The following is a 26856-nucleotide window of genomic DNA, read 5'->3' on the forward strand; positions in this document are numbered from 1 at the left end:
TTTGGTGCTCCAAGATCAGTTGATTTGATTGATAATTTTGAACATTGGGCTAAGATGATGCTCATGTGAAGGTCAATTGCGATACTACTAGTTTCATTAGTGATGTAGGTTGGATTACTCGAGATATCATTGTAATACTTTTTAGATCGAAGAATATGAATATTTTATTTGTTAAGCGATCTGAAAACAAAACGACTATTTGTTTAGTTCGTTCTTTGTTTCATAATCATATTGTAGTTGACAGTTCGGGGGTTTGTCCCGGCTGGTTTTGTGCTTCGTATCAATAAAATCTTTTGTTTGTCAAAAAAAAAAAAAAAACTCAACTAACATATTATTAAGATGCGTACTGTTTTTAAAAAGAACTTATAAATTGAGACGGAGGGACTAATCGCACAGGTCAGGCCACATGTAAGGACCAAATTATATGAATTAACTTGTTTTCTATTTATTAATGATGGTGGACTCTTATATATATACAATAAACATATTAATCAAAATATGATAAATATATATAATTTAGTTCTTAACATGTGCTTATGGACACAATTCGTAAAATTACGGACACCATGTGTATATATATACATGATGACTACCATCTATATAAAAAGTTATTGTGTGAAAATCCTAAAATTATTGCATAATCCTAATTCTAGCTCACTAGTGTAACTTATTTCAAATAACCACCGGAGTGTTTTTTTTTTTTTACTTTTTAACATATAGTTAAAGTGTTGTAAATTATATATATATATATATATATATATATATATTATTTTTAAATTTTATGTATACAAAGTATATCTTAAGTTTCTTAGCTCAAATATGTCGTAAAAAAAACATATATTCAGAAATAGTGAAAGGAATTCCGAACAAACTCACAAAAAAACTAGATTAAATTAATATGTTTTATTTAATTCTCACCGACTCAAGAAATTACGCAGACTCTTTTCGTCTCAACTATGTTTAGGTTTTTACATAATAATTTTGACATGTGTCATCTAATTCTTTATTGTCCAAAATTGACTAAAATTTTTATAATATAAAATAACTATTCTAACTATTTTTTTTCCGGTATACTTGCTGTATAAATTAAATATCTACAAATTAAATATCAGCCTGTTATATTCCTAACCTCACCTCTCTTTTTTCTTTTGAGGGAGTATTATTCTGTACTTGTACATTTCAGTTGAAAGTATCTTAAGATCATCACTACAGTTAATCATATAGTGAACTGATGTTATTTTGTCCAAGAATTGGACCCACAAGATTTACAATATTTAAATAAGGTGGCACTTAACATTTTGTTACATCTGAGCGGAGTGACCAAGACTTTTTTGTTTGGGCAAAAGGCTTTTTTATTGCTTTTTTCTTCCTTTCTTTGTGTTACTTTACAGAAAACAAGATTCTGACTGGCTGTCCTTTTGAACATCTTTTAGCTCTATGAATCCTAGTTGTTGTCACACAGTGATTATATAATCTGTGTAAAAATTGTTCTGTACTAGTTTCCTTATTCCACTTGGAATAATCACATTTTTACCACTTACCATTCAGACATGTGTTTTCTTTTCCTGGGTTGTTTCAGAAAGTGAGTTTCTGACTTTTTTGTACAATGATTAAGTTACATATTTGTGTCTAAGTGAAGGTGTGAGCTGAGAATTTACGGAAAAGGGTCCGGGTTCTTGACAATCGTAGAAACGGGCTATAGCATGTTTCTTTGTTAAGCACAAGGAGCAAGAAGAATTGAACTGAATTGAGAAGTAGTTTGCAGTGCAGCTATGTCTTCACCTTCTTGGCTCAGTGATTTTGAGTGTTCTGCATCAACCTCAGGATTTTCACAGTGGTTAGGTTTCATATTTGTTTCTCCTTGTTCACAAAGAATCTTGTTTTCATCCATTGATCTTATATTTCTGCTAAGCCTTTTAGTGTTTGGACTCCAGAAGTTATGTTCAAGGTTTATATATAAACAGAACATCAGTTCTAATTATATGAATGAACCCCTTCTTGAAGAAACCAGGAAAATTTCTTATACAGTCACCCTTTGGTTCAAATTATCTGTAGTTGTTGCCTGCTTGTTAACCATAGCTTACACAGTGCTGTGTGTGTTGTCATTCATTCGAGGCGTATCGACATCATGGAAGCTGATAGAGGGTTTGTTTTGGTTAGTTCAAGCTCTGACCTTTCTTGCAATCTCAGTTCTTGTTGCACATGAAAAGAAATTTAATGCTGTTGTTCATCCCTTTACACTTAGATTGTATTGGATAGCACATTTTGTGATTGTAGTTTTGTTTGCTGCATGTGCTATAACTAGACTGGTTATGAAAAATGAGTATTTGGAAGAGTATGTGATGATAGATGATATATTTTTCTTAGCCAGTCTTCCTTTGTCTGCATTTCTGTTTGTTGTCGCGATTTACGGAACCTCTGGGATTGTTGTCTTTACAGAGAATGGTATAGACCATAGTTTAGTAACAGAATTGAATGGGCCTAATGTGAGGGATTTGAATGTGAGTGGATATGCTAATGCTTCTTGGTTATCTAGAGGAACATGGTATTGGATGAGTCCACTGATAACCAAGGGTTATAAATCTCCGCTGACAATAGATGATGTCCCCACTCTTCCAGCTGATCATAGAGCAGAAAGAATGGCAGATTTGTTTGAGATGAACTGGCCTAAAGAAGGTGAAAATCTGAAGAATCCTGTTAGGGACACTTTGATCCGGTGCTTCTGGAAGCAAATTGTCTTCACTGGTTTCCTGGCCCTTCTGCGTTTATCTGTTATGTACATTGGTCCTATGCTAATACAAAATTTCGTTGATTATACTTCTGGAGATAGAAGCAACCCACTTGAAGGATATTATCTGATATTGATACTGTTATCAGCGAAATTCGTGGAAGTTCTTAGTTCACATCAATTTAACTTCCAGTGCTCGAGACTTGGGATGCTCATTAGGTCTTCCCTCATTACATCTTTGTACAAGAAGGGCCTAAGGTTGTCTTGCTCATCTCGGCAGGATCATGGAGTAGGACAGATTGTTAATCATATGGCTGTTGATGCCCAGCAACTCTCTGACATGATTCCACAGCTACACCCAATATGGATGACACCTTTACAAATTGCAGTAGCTTTGTCTCTCCTCTATAGCACTATGGGTCTCTCAATGATTGCAGCGACCATTATAGTCATAGGGACAATGTTTTTTACTCTGTGGATTACTCGCAAGAATAACAGGTTTCAGTACAATATAATGAGGAACAAGGATTCAAGAATGAAAGCAACAAATGAGTTACTCAGCAATATGCGTGTCATCAAATTTCAAGCATGGGAGGAACACTTTAATAAAAGGATTCAGTCTTTCCGAGATCTGGAGTATGGCTGGCTCAGTAAATTCATGTATGCAATTTCTACTAACATGGTTGTGCTCTGGAATATTCCTATGGTCATGGCAGTGGTTACATTTGGAGTTGCACTTTGGTTGAATGTTATCCATCTTGATGCAGGAACAGTGTTTACAGCAACAACAATTTTCAGAATTTTGCAGGAACCTATCCGGACCTTTCCACAATCTCTTATCTCAGTATCACAGGCATTAGTTTCCTTGGGAAGGTTGGACGGGTTCATGACAAGCAAGGAATTGGAGAATAGATCTGTGGAGAGAGTGCTAGGCTGTGGTGGCTGTACTGCAGTGGAAGTGAAAGGTGGGAACTTTTCATGGGATGATAATGATGGTATTGCAATTCTGAAGAAGGTGAATATTACAATCAAGAAAGGAGAGCTTGCAGCAATTGTTGGAACTGTTGGATCAGGGAAGTCTTCCTTACTGGCTTCAATACTTGGGGAGATGCACAAACTTTCAGGGGAGGTAAGGCTTTCTTATTATAACCACTTCAAATGGTATCCCCTTGTTCAAATTTTTTAAAGATATCTACAAATTCTGGATCAACTAGTTTCTTGATAGCACAATTCAATAAGATTTTTAATTGGATTTCCTCATGAATTCTGGAAAATTTTCCACCTTGGGTATATAAAATTATAAAGAACAATACGAAAGGCAAGACGATGCTTGTTGAGCTGGATCCATTAATTCTGTTTTTCGGAGCTGTTTTTTTTCCTAGCCTAAACATCAGACCTGTAGCTACTATAGAGTGGATCGAACCTCACTTCCCTTATTCTCTAAAAATTGGTTTAATGAGATGATCTGTTGTATCATGATGATAAACCATTTAATTTTTTGCCATTGACTTTCTGCACTAATGCAAAGATGGTTGGGGACCTTGTGTTTGTGTTTGTGTTTGTTTAGTCTTAATTAATATACAGATTGATGCCTGCAATTTCATACTTCTTGTTGCCTATTTAACTCATATATTTGACACTTCTTTTCTTTTTTCTCTTCAAAAGGTCCGAGTTTGTGGGACAACTTCATATGTGGCTCAAACATCTTGGATACAGAATGCAACTATTGAAGAAAATATCTTGTTTGGTTCACCAATGAACAGGAAAATGTACGAGGAAGTATTACGAGTTTGTTGCTTGCAAAAGGATATGGAAATTATGGAGCATGGGGACCAGACAGAGATTGGAGAACGTGGAATCAATCTCAGTGGTGGCCAAAAGCAGCGGATACAGCTTGCTAGAGCTGTATATCAGGACTGTGATATATATCTTCTTGATGATGTCTTTAGTGCTGTTGATGCGGAAACAGGATCAGAAATATTCAAGGTAGTAAGTTCTAGTACAGATTCAAAATATATGATACGCTTATACTTATCAACTTACAAGTCACTAATTTTATATTACAACCAATCATGATTCAGATATATTGATCCATATTACTAACATATATTGAAGAAGTTTTGAGTTTCAAACTTAATATACAAGGACACTAACTTGTGGTGCTTTTATAGGAATGTGTGAGGGGAGCCCTCAAAGATAAAACAGTTTTGCTTGTTACTCACCAAGTTGATTTCTTGCACAATGCTGATCTCATACTGGTAAGTTCACTTTCCACAAAGATATAACAATTCTCCAGGTGATCTCATTTGTGTTTGTTACTTTAGATTTTGTCTTTCATCATTCTTGATCTTTCTTTGAGTTTAGTTTGTTTGATTTGTGACATTTCCATATTTTATGGTTCTTACCGGTCACTGTCAGTGTGATTCGACAGCATATAAAGTCGATCCTTTTTCCTTAGCATCTATTACACAAAACTTGATATTCTCTGTTCTGATCTGCAGATGCTACAACTAACATCAATGTATTTTGGTTACCATTAAGAAAAATGTCACTGTAATCCTTTAAAGTTACTCTAAATAATACAGAAACTCATTTTTACGACAAATATCTAATTTAAGATATGAACTTCCATGTTTTTTCTATTAGGTCATGCGAGATGGGGAGATTGTGGAATCTGGAAAGTATGAACCACTTCTAATATCTGGCATGGATTTTGGTGCTCTTGTAGCTGCCCATGAAACTTCGATGGAGCTTGTTGGGACGAGCACCACAGCGGCCAGTGATGATTCGCTGGAGAGGCCAAAGTCCCCTCTTGCCTCTTCTAGCCCAAAGAAACCGACAGGTGAAAATGGCGTATTAGCTCAATCAAATTCCAAGAAGGGAAACTCAAAGCTCATTGAGGAGGAAGAGAGGGAGAGTGGCCAGGTGAGCTTCGGAGTCTATAAGCAGTATTTCACCGAAGCATTTGGATGGTGGGGAGTAGCAGGAGTACTACTAATATCTCTTTTGTGGCAAGGATCTTACATGGGAAGTGATTATTGGCTAGCTTACGAGACTTCAGAAGAACGAAAATTCGTTCCTTCTCTGTTTATCACAGTTTATGCAATCTTTGGTGTCGTTTCATGTGTATTTGTGCTAGGTAGAGCGTTTTTCGTAACATATTTGGGCCTGAAGACAGCACAGAGCTTCTTCCGTCGAATTCTACACAGCATTCTGCATGCTCCAATGTCATTTTTTGACACTACTCCTTCAGGAAGAATATTAAGCCGCGTGAGTTGATTGTTTCTAAATCTAAAATTCTTTTATAGTAAAATAGGAACTAAATGACCATGTGTCTGTGTGCCTTGACTAATGAAAACTTGTTCTTACCAGGCATCAAGTGATCAAGCCAATATTGATTTTCTGATCCCCTTCTTTCTGAGTATGACAATCACAATGTACTTCTCATTGCTCGGAGTTTTGGTCATTACATGCCAGTATGCTTGGCCAACAGTGTTTTTTCTGGTCCCTCTGGTTTGGCTCAACATCTGGTATCGGGTATGAAAATTATTTATTGCCTTGACTATGGTATCGGGTATGAAATTACTTAGTACTTACCAATTGAACACTTGTACAGGGATACTATCTTGCATCATCTCGTGAACTAACCAGGCTTGATCAAATAACTAAAGCACCAGTCATTCATCATTTCTCAGAGACGATTTCTGGTGTTATGACCATTCGTTGCTTCAGGAAGCAGGGTAGGTTTATTCAAGGAAATATTGACAAAGTTAATGCAAATCTGCGGATGGATTTCCACAACAACGGATCAAATGAATGGTTAGGTTTCCGCTTGGAGCTATTGGGGTGCTTAGTTATGTGCGTTTCTGCCTTGTTTCTAATCTTGCTTCCTAGCACTATTATCAAACCAGGTACACTCATTTTCCTCATATACTTGTAATTATCATTAACTGGCAATCTCTAATGATTCCGTACTTCCAAAAAAATGATTTGAATCTGTGTGTTACAGAGAATGTTGGTTTGTCTCTTTCCTATGGACTTTCATTGAATGGTGTGCTGTTTTGGACCGTATATTTGAGTTGCTTTGTGGAAAACCGAATGGTGTCAGTTGAAAGAATAAAACAATTCATAAGCATCCCTTCTGAAGCTGCATGGAAGATGGCAGAATCTCTCCCTTCTCCAGATTGGCCTGAAAATGGAAACATTGAGATAACCAATCTGCAGGTAGCGTATTAGGATTTGGTAGAACGCACAATTAGTTTTTATGGACAAAAGATAGGCTTGTTTGTCTGCATTATGCTTATAAGTTTTCTGGTGATGTTGTTTGCAGGTAAGATACCGATCAAATACTCCTTTAGTTCTCAAGGGAATCACTCTTAGTATTCGTGGAGGAGATAAGATTGGTGTTGTTGGTCGAACTGGAAGTGGGAAGTCTACTCTTATTCAAGTTTTCTTTCGGCTGGTGGAGCCTTCTGGTGGAAAGATAGTCATCGATGGCCTTGACATATGCAAGCTTGGCCTACATGATCTCAGGTCCCGTTTTGGGATTATTCCACAGGATCCTGTTCTATTTGAAGGAACCGTCAGAAGCAATATTGATCCGATTGGGCTGTATTCAGACGAAGACATATGGAAGGTAGTCGTCATGTATACTATTGGATTTTGGGATAGGTAAATATTTTCCAGTATATGCTAATATGGTTGTGTATGATGTTCTAGAGTCTTGAACGCTGCCAACTAAAAGACGTGGTGGCTGAAAAGCCTGAGAAACTCGACGCTTCTGGTATATCTTTCTAACCATCTCATTTCGCGTAAAACTATATTGTTATAACTGATTTACGTCATCTAAATTTCAACCAAATTCTTCTTTAGTGGTTGATAGTGGAGAAAACTGGAGCGTGGGGCAAAGACAGCTTCTTTGCCTAGGACGCGTAATGCTGAAGCACAGCAGGATTCTGTTTATGGACGAAGCAACAGCCTCAGTTGATTCCCAAACTGATGCTATTATTCAAAAAATCATCCGAGAAGAATTTAAAGACTGTACAATTATCACAATTGCTCACAGGATCCCCACAGTCATTGATTGTGACAAGGTGTTGGTCATCGATGCTGGTATGTAACTCCGTCCATTGCCACGAGTTCTGCAGAAAATCATAAAAATCTCTGCTATTTGTAGAATTCTGCAACTAAATAATGTCGGGTTTCTGGCCTTGTTACGCGTGTGCAGGTTTGGCGAAAGAATATGATGCACCGTCTGAGTTGCTTGAGAGGCCTTCTCTGTTTGCAGCATTAGTTCAGGAGTACTCCAACAGATCGTCGGGATTATGAGTTTCCACAAACCATCCAATTTTCCAAGAAGAGAATACCCCGCTCGATCTGGAGTTTTAAATTGCCTAAATGTGTTACTGGCACGACACAAACTTTAGAATAGTCTAATTACGTCCAACTCTGACCCCAGGAAAATTTTCATTTTCTTGTGGTCCGGAAAGAAGAGGTTGATGATCAGGTGCAATCAGTAGATCATAAGATCCAGCTTTAGACATCTCAATACAATGCTGAGACCTACATAGTTTTTTTGTTTTTTTTTTTTAAATGAGACCTACATAGTTGAAAGCAATACTGTAGTGATTGCTGATAGACTGTGATTAATAAACAGACCTCGTTTGTTTCTAGCGCAACGAGTTTCTCTAATTGAGCACATTGTAAGAATCAGCAAAAATCCATCTAGTTTCTTTAGCTGAAATGCTGGATCCAGTGTTTTAAAGGTCGCCCAAATTGTTCTGGGTTTTGTCTCGATTAAAAGCTAATCGGTCAAAAGTTGTTTTTTTTGAAAATTGGGTTAAATGACCAAAAATCGATATAATTGATATACTCCCTCCATTCCAGAATAATAGTCGTTTTGACTTTGTGCACGTAGTTAAGGTGTAAAAAAACATGCCTTCTATACATTATTTTTGAATTTTTCTTTTTCTGAATAAAAGTTTAACATCCCTATTTTTATTAAAAAAAAGAAAATTTGAAAAATAATATTTAGAAATTTGTTTTTTATGCACCTCAAAATACGTGCAAAAAATCAAAGACTATTATTTTGGAATGGAGGGAGTAACTGGTAAAAAAAGGTCAATTATAAAAGTCGATATAATTGAATCTCATAAACAATTTAGTAACCTAATATTAAATTCCCCGAGAATCAAATTCCGAAATCATAACACAAAAAAGACCGTAGATTCTGTCTCCATCTATATATATTTCTGCAGTATTTTGGTAATTAGGTTATATATTTCTTCTACTTAAGCAATAATTTTTATAGGGCTCTTCGCTTTCTTCTTGGTCCATGCGAAAAATTTACACATCTTGTGATGATATATTGTTAACTTGGTATCATGTGAACATCCAGTCCCGCCATCATAATAGTTATAGTCAATCAACATATCATGATACAAGAACATATCATATCATTGTGGAAAGTTTGTAAATTTTGTACATTAGCTTTAGGGAGTGTTTTTGGCTATCGAAATGACACATTGATGTATACAGAGAAGAAAAGCTGCTGCCTGTCACATTCTGAGGGATAGATTTGAATTTAGCGAGGAACCCTCCTCCTACTAAGAACCTCCTGTTCTTTTAGTCGGTGTTGGAACCTGGCAAGCCGTGATTGTAGGCTGACAAGACTTGCTGCTTTGCGCGACAGCACAAAACTTAGTTGAGTCACGTAACTGTCAATGTGGCTACCTGGCTGGTCGACTTCAGCCAACAATTTCATTTCCTAAATGCAAAATAGGATACGTCAGTCTCCAAATAGCTAATGCCTCAACAGGCAGACTAGTTAAAGCATGCACATTATCTAATCAGATGTTAAATTAAGCCCCTGTGAACTTGACATATTTTAGGTTATAAATTATTGGTCCGTTTGGTTGAAGAGAATTGCTAGAGGAAGGAATGGAAATTTGTGAAAAGAATTCAAGGAGAAGGAAAGAATGTTAGACGGAAGTCACGGAACAAAAGCGAGGGAGTCATATTTTTCTATGATGAAGTTTGTATGCAAAATGAGTAAGAAGAAACAAGGAACATTCCTTCTCAAATTGGTGGGCTTGAGCTATAGTTTAAATAGCGCCAGGAATAGAATATAGGAAGGAACGTATACATTTTACTATATCAGTACAAATTCCATTTACCCCAAGTCCCCAACCAAGCTTAACAAAATTAGACCAATTATGTTATATCACATCCTCCAGAGACATGACAAGAAAATTCCAATGTAAGTTAAGTAGTGCAACACAAGGCTAAGGCTAAAGGCAAAGCAATTGAATTTCCAAAGTCACTTACATCCCTCACAATCTCCATCGTGTCTTCAATTTCTTTTCTATGGGCTGCAATCAGGGCTGCTTCTTCCTAGATTACAGAAAAGGATTAAAACATCAGACATAGCATTTTATGAATCCTTGGAACATATATTAAAGGAAAGTCCAGTTAAGTTTATAACCAACCTCAAGTATTTCATTATTATTCCCATTTAGAGGAGCTTCTGTTTCGAGCTGCTCATGTGTTATGTTATTTGTGTGTGTTGTGTTCTTTTGCTGGTAAGGTGTATTGGACTGATCAAAGCCGGTGCCATCTTTTCTCAGCAGCTTATCAGGTTTGTCATCCCTAAAGGTTTTTCTCCGAGGCGGTGATACCTTCTGCACCTTCTCTTCAGTGTCAACCGCATTATGGGAGGATGACGCTGAGTATAATTTGTGACTGGTTGAACCAACTGATGTATTTTTCAGGTCAGCCCTCTCTTTATCCACAAAGCTAGAAACCACTCCACTTTCCTCGCGGCTTTTAAACGATTGATGTGAAGGGAAGGTAGTGGATTGCTTGTCTATATCAGCAATGGGTTTTTGATAGTTCTTTTCTGCAACCCTTCTACTAGTATCCACCGCTTTAACCTCCTGTTCCTGGTCATAAACATCTTCCCCACCAGTTGACACCTGAGGTATTGATGTATTCTCCTTGTTGAGGAGTGATACTGGAGTTGCGCCCTGATCCTTCTTCGGATTCCCACTTTTGGAAAGGCTTTTCACTCTGTTCATTAACATGAAATATTTTTTTTGTAAGAAGAATATTCTAGTCATTTAAGCTCATCATGCAGATACTTGAAACAACTTTACCTATCAGCGTATCTTAATGTATTGAGTGTATGTTCACATGAACCAGCATTTGGAGAAATACAAGAGATCATAACGGTCCTAGAGTTGCCAACAAAGGAGTCACGAAGCACCTCCGTGAGCTTGCTCCCGCGGAATGGAATATGAATCTGGTCATTATCAAGAGCTCGAATACACTCTTTAAGGGCCAAAAGACTCTTATTTATTTCAGCTCCCTCGATCCTGTAATGAGAAAAAAGGTCCTAATGAAACAAAATGGCAGCAAAATAATATACTGAGGCGTAAATACAGAGATATGGGACTTCATTGTAGCACAAAAGAACAGACAACATCGTAGAACAAAAGAACAGACAGACCAAACAGGTGAAGCAAGGACAACTGAAAAAAAAATGGCAACAGGCGGCAGACATTATATCCGAAAATTTTTAACTGAACAAGAGCCGGTGGCAACTGATATATCTCCATTCAAGAAGTCCATATATGATGATTTTTCGACCCCCGTGTCATAATAGGCGCTATCTTAAAGTTTGAGCTGCTAAAAAAGGTACAGCTATGTTTGCACAATAAGAAAGCCATACCGTGTTTGTCGGTCATTGTCAGTCGTATCAGCACCTCTTTCACTACCAGCGAGATCTATAAAGGATATCTTCCCCACAACCTTCCCAGCTTTAGTCTCATTTCCATCATTGTTACGCCTTTTTTCTTTCACCTCATTGTGCTTCTTAACAACTAGTTGTAATATTGCGTGTGACCTAGATGATTCCTCATTAGCACCAGTAGACCCTGTACTTCTTGATGCGTTTCCCCTCTCAATGTACTCTTTAACAATATGTACATCCAAAACCTCAAATTCTTGCAATCCAACAATGCAAACTTGTTGCCGACCATCTTCTCTCATGCACAGTTTCCTACAAAATGACAATCAATTAAATATATCATTTATAAGAACATAATTCCTTTCATTTATAAGAGCATAATTCCTTCCCACATTCATATTACACTTTCAGTGTCATAGCCCTAAAAAATCAACAGAACAATGAATTTCCAAGATCATTTATCTTATACATCTATGATAAAAACATTTTGTTTATCCAGTAAAACATCCGGCAAACAGGTATATCGAACATTGAATCCAGTGCCTTCTCCTATTTGTGAAGAAGTAGGGAAAAACTTTACAAGAAAGTAATAAAGATGATATAATGAAACAACTCAAGAATAAAGTGTGAGTACAAACTTTCTATCAGTAAGAAGATCATATAGCTTTCCACCATATATCTCAAAGTAGCTAAGCCACAATTTGAACTTCTGATTACGGTAAGTTGGTTGATGCAATATTCTAACAAGATCTTCCGCAGCTCTAAGAGGTAAAGGTTGCATGGTGTATGTCTTGCCACTTCCTGCAATTGAAACAAAATGATAGGTTTTACCAGAATATTGTGACTTGTGCTCAGACAAAACGAAGGCAATGCTAAGTGACCCCCTAGATAACTTAATTACCAAATCACGTCTGAGCAGTGCTATCAAACGCACATATTACACATGTAAATGATGTCAAACATTAAAAATTAATAAATAAGAACATATCATAGGTAGATCAAATTGTCAGAAAACTAGAACATTTTATGCAATAACAAGATTAAAGCTTAGACCATTCATAAAGAGAGAACAAAATGATAGACAAATTTTAAATTATAAATATAATACATATGGTAATTTTCTCTGTAAATCAACATAATTGAAGGAAAATATTTTACTATAATTTTAAGAAATATAAAAATTAGAATAAAATGAACAGATAGTGATTGTGTTGCATTATTTTATAATATAAATAGAAAGCGAAAATTTTCAGAGCCTAGTCACTATTTTTATTATTGATATATTATTAGAAACTTATGTTGAGGTACCAGATATTTATTATATTATATGTTATAAGCAGAGATAGAGAGGAGAAAGGAAAGAAAACAAATTAGTAAGAAAGAAGATAGGAAGAGCAGCGCTGAAAAAGGTAATATTTGTCCATTGTCTCTCTCTTTCTACTTTTCCCCCTTCCATAGTGGGTCTGTCCCTGTTATCCCTATGCTCTTCATCATTGTGAGAGTCGTCAAAGTAGGTTAAAAATCCCCAGGAAGGTTTGTCTTCGTTATTTACTATAGCACCAAATATCTTGACAAATTATACAGCAAGTATTAGATGTTTTACATTCTGGCAGGAATTTGTACTGTTTGTTCCAGAATTTTCTAACAGAATGTTTTTAGCGAGAGGAAGACATTCATTGCCATTCCGTAATGTACCGATATATAATGTTGTATTGATATACATACATTGTGTGTGTGTGTGTGTATTCTGTTATAAGTCGTTTTTACATTGTTTTCAAAGTTAGCATTGTTGTCCCACTTTACTTTAAAAGCTAGTTTTGATCTTCTCCCGACTTTCAACATAGTTAGAGAATAGTAAGAAGAATCATTATGTAGTAAACTATTTTTCTGGATTTTTAGACACTTGTAGAAGAAAGAAAATAATTACGCCTCCTCGTGGATTTGTGGTTCCACCACTGCATCATACAGAACTTCTTTAAGGACCTTGATCGATTTGATTGAATTTTTCCAAATTCTACAATTGTAGTTAAAACCCATCTGAACAGGCTTTTATAGTCATACCTTGAACTAACAAGAGTTGGATTAGTGTTTTGAACTAAATTCTATATACCTGTCTGGCCATAAGCAAAACAAGTTGCCTTCGTTTTTCGGAAAATGATAGGAATAATTGGCTCCACAGTAGCACGGTACACCTGTTAATTGAAGCATAAAGATACATTAATGATCAAGCTAATGAAGTCAACTGTTTTAGGTGAAACAAGGAATGATATAACAGTTGTACATAGAAAACAAATGAGTACTCTTTCCAGGCCAAGTAAATACATGCAAGCATGAAGTATCTCAACATCTATATTAAACATGTGTAAGTGATAATACCTCATCATTGGTCACTTCTTCATCTAAGACAGCATCAAAACAGAACTCGTGTTTCTCCACATAAGCAGTCAAGTCCACCTTCATAGGAAAACAAAAGTCTAGTTCAACTTAAAAACAGAAACACTATGTTACTTTACAAAAAAATTATTCAACAAGCTACCGTATGATACTCAATCTGAGAAGAAAAAGATAATAACGCTGTTATGGAAGCTGAGATGTATCAAACCTTTAACTTGGGTTCGTGTACAGATAACAGAGCTTGATCACAAACAGTCACGATGTCATCCTCCTTACGAGAAACTTCCTTCTTGTTTAATGGTCTTTTCCGAACCTGTTAAAAACAACCACACACATAGTTTTCCATAGGCAATCAACTGGAATAACAGATGCAATAGTCATAGGAAGCCAAACATATGGAAAAATTAAGCCATCCAATGATAAATAGAAAATAATAGCATATGTAACTTAAAAGAAGATTGACGAACAACTAAGCAAAAAAAAAAAAAAAGGAAGATTGACAAACAAAATAAAATAGACATTTAACGAATATAGAATGAACCAACCAAATAAATTACTCTAACAAATAATAGACGCATCTATTTTGCAATATATTCCACATAATTAAAATTCCCGCAGGAAACATTCCAATAATGTAGGGAATAGAGGAAAAGGTGAAGGCAACTGTTATAATAAACATGTGAGAAACAGAAACTTTGATCATCATGGAACGAAGATGAGAGAAGTTACATGCAGCAATCATTTAAAACATATGACGCAGAAAAGAGTAATTATTCTAACATGAAGCAGAAAAGTCTAATCAGTAACTAGCGCGTTCAGTGTTCATGATATTAATGTCTTTATAGCAACCCATCTTCAAAGCTAATATAAAGCAGAAAAACATAAAAATGCATGGACAGAATAAGAGTTAAGGTTGCATGTTAGATATAAAATTCATCAAAGGCAATTGCATCTATAAAGTGCTCACTCCAAGTAATTTTAAGCAAATGCAAGCATAAAGAAAGAAAGTGTATACCACAACTTTAATCTTAGCAACATTGTTTTCCCTTGTATTATCCTTCTCATTGGTAGGCAATACACGTGAAGTATCTCCATCTGCTTGCCCTCTTTGTTGTTGGTTAGGTATCACCTCAAAGTCATTGTCAACTGCTTCAGTTACATCAGTCATAAAAGGAGACGACTCAAATGGTTCTGTAAGAGCATTCTGAAAGAGAAAACACAAGAAATTTTACAAAAGATAAAGTGGCACTATGCAAAAAATATATATAAAATAAAAAAAATTCAACTGCTATATAAGGCATTCAACTAATACCTAGGAAGCATGGGTGCGGGTGCGGGAGTGCGGGTGCGCGGTACGTGGATACGGGAATTCGTCAAATTCCAAAATATGGGGATACGGGTGCGAGGGGATACGGCAAATATTAAAATATTAAAAATATTTTATATAATATATAAATATAATTTATAAAATTTTCATAACAATTAAACCACTTACTTTTATATATTAAAATAGTGAATTCAGAAGTTTAATTAGTTGCTAAATTTAAGCATTAAAGATAAATAAAAAATTAAGAAATGAATGTGGACATATGTCGGTCCGGGTTCATTTCACGTTACCAAACATACATACATATACCTAAAACACAGATCTGTTTTAGATAGACTTTTCTGATCCCCTTCGTCTCCCCTCTTCTTCTCCCTCTTCAGTCTTCTGCTCCCGTAGTCCCTCGCCAAACTTCATCCTGCAGCCATATACATAATACAACTACTATGTACGACTTGAGAACTCTTTCCGACAACCTGCAGAAGATTTCCGGCGATGACAACGAAGGATCCACCCCGCACAGGTTTTGACTGATTAATTTTAAGTTTATTTTTTTGAAAAAAAGTTGTTGTAAATTACGAATTGTGCCACTCCCGCACCCCCATCCCCGCACCCCCACGTATCCCCATCGCTGCCTCCACCGATACGCCACGTGGCGTATCCCGTACGCACTCCGCCGCACCCCCGCGCACCCCCGCACTACGGAGTATCCGATACGCAGTTCTTCGTTAAACTGAAGTATCCCTGCTTTCTAGACTAATACCAACTTTCCAATTTACCTCTTCAACCCTTTATTGCCCATACAATTATTGTTATATAAATTTAAACCTTCAAGGAAACGATAATTATATTGGAAGATAAAAACAAGTATGAACGTGAATTTATTGGAGTCCTTGATGCACAAGAAAATGGACATATTCACACCGAAGTTCTCAGTTTTATCAAGTATCCAATAAAATCATGCAGAATTACAGTAACCCGAAAGTGAAAGAAATAAAATGAGCTAATAAGACAACTCTTACATCAGAGAGAAGCTCCGTGTCATCCATAGCATGTAGATCCAAAAGACCAGCTCCAAAATCTCCCCTAAAGTCTGGAGAATAGAATCCATCTGATGCAGTAATCCCATTGGAACTTTGGGCAGTAGGAGTATATGGTTCGGAACCAGCTTCCCCACTGAAATTGAGGTTTCTCATTAACATTAAAAGCCTCTGTTTCTCTTCAGCAGACTGAGCTCCATAACCCTTCAAGTAAATTCACAATCTCCACAATTAATAATATAATCAAAAACCTACATTGTACCATGCACATTTTCTGTGATACTCTCAAACATACATTACACTCACATAAAAAGAGTAATATCATTATATCACTAGACAAGAACCACCAAATGAAAACTGTAGAAAACAAGAAATCCCCAACTTCTCTACTAATAACTACGGTATACCAATCATCTTTGAACTGGCTCTCCTTCCATATAAAGTGATCAAACTAGCAATAAACTCACTTAGATAACTCGAAAAAGCAGATATTCATTTTTATTTATGCATAAAAAATTGTGATTTCAATCTATATTTGTATGACATCATCCATCATATAGGGCATTAGAGTTATTGAACATTGACAATCAATTATAAAAGTACAGATTATACAGACAAAACGAAACAATACCTGCATAAGGAGATTAGGTAAAAGGCGCTGATCAACCCCACTAGAAGCCAATGGTGAGGCCAGATGCTGCAACCCGGCAGACTGAAGCCACCGTGCCATGACCGCATCTCCAGCATCACTCGAAGTCCCTGCATTGTGCAAGGACCCACCGGCCATACTAGGGTGATCATACAGAGCAGTTGCCGCAGCATTGCTCTGTTGCATCTGGCCACCCATGTGGCGCTGCGATCGTCTTTGAGGAGCCAATTTTCAGGATCTATTCAACCTACTTCAAACACAACACAAACCCAAAATCAATCACAACAACAAAAACAACAAAACATTACTAAACATAAAAAACCCGAAACACTCACAATGTCGTAAAACCCCTAATTCCCGAAGCAACACATCAAACCGAAACAATGCAAGTCAGTTCCCACTTCCTTCAACAACCTCACAATCCAATCAAACAATCCCTACCCAATCGAATTGATCGCAATGTAGCCCTAATTCCACAACCAATTAAACAAACAACACATCAAACAACACAAATTATATCACAAATTAACAGATAAAAACAAACATAAACATACAACAAGGTAATGACAGATGCAGGCTAAAACGAGAACAACAAAAAAGCATCAAAAACTAATTAAAAAAGAAACATTGAGACGGCAAATAAATAGATCTAATTAAAAGAAATTAACGAATTAAAAGCCCTAAATAGTGAAAATTAAAGAAAAGATGAAATGGGGTTGTGAAAAAACCTGAGAAAAGATGAATTAGATGTCACAGGAGAGGAGAGTAGGCCATATAAATATACATTTTTGGCGCAGAGTGGGTATTGTATACGTACATGATGCTGTATCTATAATTTTCTTACATGTATTAATGTTGGTTGGTGGATTTTTTATTTTTTGAATACGTTAAACGGCTAAGTATGGGAAAGGGAAATAAATTTACCGCCTTTTTGTTTGCATGCGATAATTTCTTACTGGGTTTTTTCAGCAATACCCACTCCGAGAATAAATTTCTCAAAAAGAATTGTAATTTTTTATAAAAATTACAAAAATACAATCTTCAAGATAAAATTTACAAAAATATTATTTTCTATATTTTTTTTACAAAAATACGAAAATTGCAATTGTAACCATATCTCCAACTGGTAGCAATCATATTTGCAATCACAAATGCAATTTTGAAAAAATCTGTTGAAAATTACGTTTATTTAATTACATAATAAGTTGTAAGTGGTTACAAAGATCCAAAAAATCAACTAAAAACAACCAACGAATTCCAAATCCGAAAATAAGTCGAAATACACCGGCCCAACTAAATTTTTGCATGATCATTAAAATACGTGTACAATTCAGGGACGAGAAATAATAAACTGTTGCCGCGTATTGATGAGAATGTTCAAGTGAAGCACAATGATGCGAATGTATATTGGATGTGTTACATATGTATATTGATGGATTATTTTATCAAGTATTTTGGGAGAGCGTCGAGTTTCTAGCTCATAAATTTGATCATGGGGATGGAGAAAAGTTTTCCACTGGGCTATCAGTGTTCCACCAACAATTGAGACTTGCATACTATTTTGCAAGGTTGTTTTCATACAGGCAGACATGTGCAAGCACGGAAATTTTTCGAGGAGAAGATGATGCTGAACATGAGTCTCGACTCTCGAATTAAATAATATTAGGTGCAATATTGAGTTCCATGGTCATTGCTAGAACGGTTCTGTTTCTGAAGCACTGTCCTGATTATAAGGTATTTGCTTGCCTGATGATGCTGCATTCAACACACTTATCTGCGGCTGTTTTCACAGTATGTACAATGAAGAAAGTGTACTTATAGATGAGATGCGTGCTCAGGGCTTCTCAGCACATGCATCTAAGCCGTAAGCATCCTTGTTCCTGGGATCGCTTGATTCAAAAGAATTGGATCCTGCTCTTCTTACTTTGCGTAAGAAGTTCTTGGCATCGTTACTTTGTATAATTCCAATCCAGTCTTTGATAAGCTCCACGATCCAAATATTTTTGTTCAGTTAAAATCTCCAGATATGATGACCTCTGTAAACTCAGTTAATCAACTGCTAGCCTAGTTGTTATAACATTCTGATGGATGCATGTTAAAAGAAAAAACATAACTAGACAAAACTATTGATCATTTGATCTATTAGAAAAATGGCCAATGTTCCGCATTTTGTTACATGGACAATGTCAGCTAGCTAGGTTCATACATGATTAAGGCAATATTTGTGCAAGATGAAGATATATATATATAAAGTACAACACTCCATATATCCTTGATTGATTGCACAGTAAACTAATGCTTTATCTTTGCAATATTCTTACTAGTTACTTCCTAATTGTCTTGATTAAGCTTAATAGGCAACTTATAAGCTTATTCTATATCCCCGGGCTCCTGCCCAGTGCAAGCCTGTGTCTCGGAAATAGAAGAAGAGTGTTTGAACAGAAGCAAGTAGTGAAAGCCCTTCTCATGATCATCGTCATCATCTTACACTTTCCCTTTGCTTGTTTTTCAGAAACTCCACTTCTATTAATGGAGAGTAGTGCACTCTTCTGCTATACTTCTATGGTCCTGGTCTGTTAGCTTTTGCTGGATGGCTTAGTCTTGTATGTTTTATACCAATGCAAAATGCTTAATCATTTTAGTTCCTTCCCACAGAATTTATATTATTAAAATTTGGTTGTTCTGCATCAGTGATAACATGTCTTTTACATTTTGTATTTGTTGAGCATGTGAAAAATTGGGATTCATATTCAAAATAATAAATTAAGTGTTGAGGTGATTTGTCAATTAATTTTCTTATAATCTTGTTTATAATAACTTTTCACAACTGTCAAAATGTTTACAAAATTCTTGGTATCAATAATATGTTTTTGCTAGGAAACTTGTAGTTTATATCTTATAATCTTAACATGACATTACTCCATTTTTCATATTTTGTTTATGCTCTACTTTTGTATAAATCCAAATGTTTTATTTATTTTCAATACAATCAAAGTTTATGTGCGGTTGATATTTACACATTTTATAAATATTTTATTAATTTAAATATTAAGATTTCATTTGTTGTAATTTAGATTCATAACTAGATTACGATAAAAGTTTACACCTTGTAATCATGAAAATTGAAAAAAAATATTATATAAAAAATACATAAAAAACAATGTACTTAGGATAAGAAATAAATAGAAGGATAGTACAGTAATATTGTATAAGTTATGTTGCTGTCAAATGTGCGGGACGGTGGGGTGCTAGTGAGGTCTGATCTGTCTAAACTCTAAACTAAAAATATTGGCCGGTTCTTTTCACTATTTCATGTGTTTACTACTACATACGCTAACCTGTCTGCTTCATTGAAATTCAAGCCTTCCTCTTTTTTAAAAATTATATTATATAAACTAATGGAGATGATTTTTTAATTTCTATCATTTGAATTGCCTATCATTAAAAAATGGGGTATTCAAATGTATAAGATATTCTGATTATAAATGAGTACCACGGAAAATTTAATACTACATAATATTTAATGTAATTAGGATCGAAAAATATAAATTCAGAACAGTCCGTCTTGAAATATGGGTATTATATATTATATCTATCTCATCCATTTTTTTTATTAAAATTTCTCTTTTTTTATTAGGCTCAGTTTCTTTTATTTCCCCAGCTTTTCAATTAAGGTGATTTCCACATTTACGCATTGATATTATTACATGAGTATTTCAAACTACTAAGAAATATATTCCGTACCCTTTTTTTACTTCGCACTTATATATGATGTAAAATTTTTACATCGAACATCATTATTTTTTATGAAGTTGTATCAAATAAAAGTTCAATATTATATTTTAATTTAATTTGTATTAAAATCAATATTTAACATATTATTTTGTTTTTAATTGATTTGCTGCTAAAAGTCAGCCTATAATTTGAAATGAGACGAATCAGAAATAATTTTTTATCAGGTTCAAAGTACCAAAAATTTGATTGAGCTAATTAAGATATTTATAAAGTAGCCTTACAAAAAAAGATATTTATAAACTAATACAGGAAGAAACGCAGGAGGCAGACATGATACCCAAAAAATCTCATAAAAGTATATGAGTAATTAATCAAGAGTAGAAGCATGTTAAGTCCATCATCATAATACAAAAAGTTACCCTCGAATATATATTTACAAAACAGTGAAAGCTTAAAGAAAAAGTAGGCCTAAACATCATTCATCATCACCCCCACCGAAAATAGAAAACTGGTTGTAAAGCAAGAAAATAACAATCAGCAGCACCAAAGCAACTCCCACCGGTGACCCACTAGCCCGGTGGATCGAGTCAGGCTCTCCGGTGGAAAAAATGCTGGACACAAAAGATCCGGTTTCTGAAGACAAGAACTGGATTATGAGTAGCAGAACAATGGGTAGGGCAAGAAGGCCCACTGGGCTCAAAAGCTCGGCTATGAACTCAGTCAAGGCCTCCCCTTGATCACCCAGAAGAGATGGGACTACCACCAGTAAGGCCACCACGATTACTAGTAAGATACCGTAGGGCGGGCCCCGCTGTTCTTCCATCATTCCTATTGGCTGCATGGCTAGCTAGGAGCTGGTCTCTTCACTTGTTTGTTTGGTTTTGTAATTTTTTGTGAAGGAAAAGGAAGAAAAGTGTGAGTGAATGAGAAAGAAAGAAGGGGATTTGGGTTCTTGAAGGTAGTTTAGACTTTGGAGACGCGGTTTGGTTGACAAGAATGTAAAATATAGGTGATATAGAAGAGAAATGACCGGGTAGGAGTGCTTTGCTAAGATTATAGTACTATTAGTATATGTAATAATGTATTTTTAATAGGGAACCTAAGTGGAAGCTCCTGCATAGTGTCCGAATCACTTTTGTACATTTGTCACCCACGAACTGGTGGAGAAAAGTCGACTTAATTAAGATTTGAGAAAAAAATTGAGAAGAATTTTTGAAATAGCTATCATTTTTCTTTTCTTAACATGGTCTTTTATTTGTTTATAGCAAATATTTACATGACTTATAGTTTATTGTATATACATTAAATCTTCATAAGAAATAAAATAATGCATTTGCAGAAAGAAGTTTAGAGTATCTTCAATAGTGTTCTTAGTAAAATAATACGAATAATAATAATAATATAAAATTTGTTGAATTTGTAAAATTTTATAAATTCGACGAGATTAGTGTAATGAATAATTACATTTTAAAAATATGTAAAAATTAAGGAGCAACTAACCCATCAAACACATGTCTTGATCCTAACAAAATAATTCCAAGACCGACTATGCTTCTTGTCTAGATTAGTAGATCAGGCTCGATTTGATCAGTTTTGTCCTTGGGTGGACATGAAGTCCCACAAGATCCGAGGCTTTTTGCTTTACTCATCAATCTGAAAGTAATCAATAGAAGTTTTCTGTTCAAGGAATATTCATGTTCCAAATCCTTCTTAAAAAGAAGTGGTGCAGGAGTTGGTTTAGCAACACCATGCTTCACGCAACTTCCAAATGATCTTAAGCTTCAACTTTGTGTAGATGCATTCATAGTTTCATTTTGGTAGGAACTAATTTTCCAATCTGAGGTCTTTTATGATCAGACCAATACAACAAATTACATTTTTTTTTCATGGAATAATTGCTTCATATTTTCTTCTCAGTTTCTGTACGTATATACATCACACGGAGAAAATACTCCCATCTCCTAGTTACGCCTTCATCAAAAAAAGACTATCAGTAGCAACTAACAACTCACACCACTGATGTTGCTCAAACTGTCATACCAGACTAAAATGCCATTAAAATTTCAAATAGCTAGTTAAGAACTGTGATACTGTGATGCATTTCGAGAAAAATTAATAATTTCATAAGCAGCATTGATATAATTGTCAGAGAAAAAGTAAAGATAGACAATATCATGCAAACCAAAACAAGACATTTGTTCAGTTCAGTTCAGTTCTCAACAACAAAAGGACTGACAATAATATTTTTACTGAACTCCCATCTATTTAGATTGCAAAAAACAATCATTATTGCAAACTCCAAAAGGGTGAATGTCAAATACAATACTAGTGGGGTTGAACTTCATGCCCAACTTCCCCTTTTGCTTTTGACGCTGCTGCTCTCAGTTGACGCTGCTCTTCTTTGTAGATCCGGTTTCTTCTTTGAAACTGCCAGATAATGGTCAAATAAAGATTTGAGAACTAATTGTTATTATCAATCTTACAAAATGAGAACCATAAGGAATTTTCAAAACCAAAATGAGTTGACAAAATGATAACTGAACCTATGTGTACTTTTTAGTCCTTGTGATACAAGGTCCTGGATGAAGTAAAATAACTATAAACAATATAAGAGATAAGGATTGCACAGATATATATCAGCAGTATAAGCATTAACATGTTAGACTTCTCCAATGACAGGAAACAAGTAAATTCTATTTTTTGGTTTTGTTAAGGGGTAGCAATATCAGACCAGTGTTTTAAAAAGCGCATTAAGCGGCCGCTTAAGCGGCCGCCTAAGCGGAATCGGCCCTAAAACGCCTCGATTTTGTATTAAGCGGGTTCTTAAGCGTTTTTGAAAATTAAGCGGACTATTAAGCGGATTAAGCGGTTGTTAAGCGGATTAAGCGGTACTTAAGCGGTCAAAATGATTTTGACTTGCTAATTTTTCAGTTTTAAAATATTTTTTTATATAATATAACTATAATTATATTAAAAAAATTAAAAAAATATATATTATTAAAAATTTAAATTCTTACCACAATATAACATTATTTATGAATATATTAATATTAATATTAAATATTTATTTATATTTTATTAATCCGCTTATTGGCCCGCTTAAGATTCCGCTTAAGCGTCCGCTTTACCGCTTAAGCGCTAGAAGGTCCTTTCACCGCCTAGAGCCGATTTGCGCTTTTCATAACATTGTATCAGACACGACCTGAAACCCGACCCAACCCGCAACCCGCAACCCGATTTATTGAGACAAAACCCGAAAGTGACCCGAAACTCAACCGATTGACCCGAAATGGACCCGAAATTAGAATTTCATTTCTAGTAACTTCAATTTTTAGTTTTATTCAATTTTAAGTGATTTTAGCTTGACCCGAAATTGACCCGTTTGCTGACACGAACACGACCCGTTACCCGAAATTGCAGAAATTGAAACATGTTTCATAGGAGAAATTGAAGCCTCGGTATAAAAAAACCTTCATACACCTTATAGCTAGCCATTAAACTTTGATGAAAAAACTATTTACAATTCAAAACTCCTGCCTGCCTTTGAAACTTAAAAGTCAAACCTAAAGGACATAAAAATAGACATTACAGTCCATCTTATCAAATGATCCTTCCAGCACTTGCTTATGATACACAAAAACAAAGTGGATGTTGTCTTCTATTTCGAATAACAATAAGAAGATATGGAACAATTTAGTTATATAAATCCTTGTTTCGAGGCTAATTTTCCCTTATGGTATACAATTCACAAACAAATTGAGAAGAACAAGCCAACAAGATACGGAGGAACAAGAACAAAATAATAAATCATATTGTGGTTTACGAATAACAGATGATGCATAACCAGCCTGTATAATAATGAAACTATATCCTGTCGTGATTTGTCAATAGCACAAAACGTACAACAGAAATGAAACTATCCAGATGTGCTTTTAAAAAAAAAAAAATGCATTCCAGTCGATTTCTTAATCAAACACGCTGATATTATCAATAATCTTACTCAAATAGTCAAGCTTAAAATTACGTTGACCTAATATTCACACATTCTGCACTCACTACCCTCCCCCATAACACATTATCTATATCGAAACTACAGCAATCATCAAACACCAAAAAAGGTAGAACTTCCGCAAATTCCCAAAACATTTTAACGAAACATTTCACTTGGTTAATTGTTAAAATAAGTCAGCAACCACAGTACCAAACGAGATACTCACAATAATAAACCACCACAAAAAACTCTAATACTGCTACCAATGTAATGGAAAATTTAACCGGAAAGGGGTAGATACGATAATACCAGGGTTTATCAAATGAACATTTTAGCACCTGTTTATGGTACACCAAAACATATAAACCCTGTCCCCGTCACCTATTCTGAAAAATATGGTGACACTTTAGTTCTATCTATCCTAGTTTTTAGGCCAGTTTTCCTTTGTGGTATACAATTGGAAAAAAACCAGCCAGCAGATAAGTAAATAAGGAAGAAACTTTAAATCCTTTTGTGTTCTATCAACAGCACAAAAAGCATCCAAGTCCCCACGATAACAAAACCATATCCTGTTCTGTTTTATCAGTAGCACAAAACATTATGCGGTTCTGAAACTATCTTATTTGACTAGTAACATAACATTACGCTTAGGAATATTTTATATAATTCAACTATAACACTGAAAGTCAAACACGGAAAATGTATAATGTATAATCCGCAAATTCCCAAAACAATTTTCTGATAAAATTCACTTAATTTTTACAAATAAATCAGCAAGCATAGTAGCAATAGAGATATTAACACTGATGATAACAACTAGGGTATAACAGATCGGCAACTAGTAAATGAGCAATTGAGTGATTGAGTATGTGGAAAGAGACCTCTTTGGAATGGTGAAGACATTCGAGATAGTCTTCGCGAAGAAGAGAGCAATCTTTGGGCTCTCTACAGCGAGACATACATTCGCTGAAGTCCATCCAGAAATCGTAGCATCTGCCTTTGTTTCCGGTTATTCCCCATCCTGATGCCATCTCTCTCGAAACTCTCTCTCGCGCTCTAACTCTCTCTCTCTCTCTAATTCGGCTGCCGATTGGGGAAATGAAGATGGTGCTTTGCTTTGTTACAGCTGGATCGGGTTGGATCCGCTTTCTTCACTCTCAGCCCGACCCGCCTTTACTGTAGTCCGTCTTTGTTTAAAATCCTCTCAAAATCAATGAAATTTTAATGTATGTTTTAATTTTAAAAAGTTTTTTCGACGTTTTATCAAGAATCTGCATAAAATTAAACCACACGCAATCCATTAAAATTTATAATCCTAATCGAATACGCCCCGTTGATGTCACCTGTGATTTATGAATTCTAACTACAAAATTGACTTCTATTTGAATTTTAACAAACCAGTTTTTTATTTAATTTTTACAAAATCTTCTTTATTTTGTTTAAAACATAAGAATAAATAATGAATATAGGCACACATTTATTTACTAAACCTACGTAGAGCATCTCCAATGATATTGTCTATAATCGTCGGTTAAATTAAATCTATAAAACATTATGTGAAAATTGCTGAATCTGCAAGACACTGTGGTTCAATGGCATTGGCTATAATTTAAAGATGGTTTGTTGTTAATATTTTAGATTGTTAAAATAAAATATATCAATTCAGTTTGGTAATAATTGATGCATAATACTCTTGCAGATTTCTTACATGCCTGTAGAGGTTCGACAGATATAGCCATCTATAGGAGGCTGACTAAAATTATAGACAATGGATAATTGTTGTTAGAGTGACATTTTTTCACGTGATTGACTATTTTTCATTTTAGTATGCAAACTCATATATTAGTTAAAGGATTACTATGGTTGGAGATGCTCTCGTATCAGATACTCCCTCCGTCTCAATGGATTGTATACAGTTTTCTTTTTGGGACATCCCATCAATTGTATACATTCCAAAAGTAGTAAACTTTTATAATATAAAACATCATTACACCAACTACTTTCTTCCACAATCTCCATTCTATAATAATATATAAACATTATTACACCCACTGCTTTCTTCCACTATCTCAGATTTATTATTAATTATAAACAGGTCTCATCACTATACCCACTTTTCATCTAACTTTACTCATTTCTTACACAATTTCTTGGTCTCCGTGTCCCAACCATTTGTATACAAATGACTGGGACGGAGGGAATATAAAACATTGATGTATAATTTTTTGTTGTATATATAAACATTTTTT

The 26856-nt window shown here is 35.1% G+C and overlaps 3 protein-coding genes across 5 annotated transcripts; 1 reads left to right on the forward strand and 2 right to left on the reverse strand.

Annotated features, from left to right (window-relative positions):
- The first annotated feature begins 1346 nt into the window (after window positions 1-1346).
- Window positions 1347-8400, forward strand: LOC108199710 (ABC transporter C family member 14). The gene is made up of 11 exons (XM_017367653.2): window positions 1347-3857; window positions 4394-4714; window positions 4900-4986; window positions 5375-5998; window positions 6101-6265; window positions 6345-6639; window positions 6738-6952; window positions 7059-7364; window positions 7448-7511; window positions 7601-7840; window positions 7956-8400. The coding sequence occupies exons 1-11, from the start codon at window positions 1773-1775 to the stop codon at window positions 8054-8056; spliced, it is 4503 nt and encodes a 1500-aa protein (XP_017223142.1). The 5' UTR covers window positions 1347-1772; the 3' UTR covers window positions 8057-8400.
- Window positions 8401-9163: 763 nt separating this feature from the next.
- On the reverse strand, window positions 9164-17736 carry LOC108199684 (kinesin-like protein KIN-13A). 3 transcript variants are annotated; one of them, XM_017367620.2, is made up of 14 exons: window positions 17610-17736; window positions 17217-17348; window positions 16864-17128; window positions 16215-16436; window positions 14884-15072; window positions 14077-14181; window positions 13851-13928; window positions 13585-13666; window positions 12113-12275; window positions 11457-11786; window positions 10882-11100; window positions 10216-10795; window positions 10055-10120; window positions 9164-9494 (listed from the first exon to the last, which is right to left on the reverse strand). In XM_017367620.2, exons 3-14 carry the CDS (start codon window positions 17077-17079, stop codon window positions 9312-9314), a joined length of 2433 nt encoding a protein of 810 aa, XP_017223109.1. In that variant the 5' UTR covers window positions 17080-17128; window positions 17217-17348; window positions 17610-17736; the 3' UTR covers window positions 9164-9311. The 3 variants fall into 3 exon arrangements, with proteins under 3 accessions (XP_017223109.1, XP_017223108.1, XP_063938927.1); XM_017367619.2 differs by lacking the exon at window positions 17610-17736 and having other exon boundaries at window positions 16864-17131; window positions 17217-17358; XM_064082857.1 differs by lacking the exon at window positions 17610-17736 and having other exon boundaries at window positions 17217-17356.
- Window positions 17737-22716: 4980 nt separating this feature from the next.
- Window positions 22717-25745, reverse strand: LOC108197622 (NADH dehydrogenase [ubiquinone] iron-sulfur protein 5-B). The gene is made up of 2 exons (XM_017365288.2): window positions 25489-25745; window positions 22717-23043 (listed from the first exon to the last, which is right to left on the reverse strand). Exons 1-2 carry the CDS (start codon window positions 25636-25638, stop codon window positions 22942-22944), a joined length of 252 nt encoding a protein of 83 aa, XP_017220777.1. The 5' UTR covers window positions 25639-25745; the 3' UTR covers window positions 22717-22941.
- Between the last annotated feature and the right edge of the window lie 1111 nt (window positions 25746-26856).

Source organism: Daucus carota, chromosome 8 (assembly GCF_001625215.2).
Source record: "Daucus carota subsp. sativus chromosome 8, DH1 v3.0, whole genome shotgun sequence".
Classification (NCBI taxonomy): Eukaryota; Viridiplantae; Streptophyta; class Magnoliopsida; order Apiales; family Apiaceae; genus Daucus; species Daucus carota.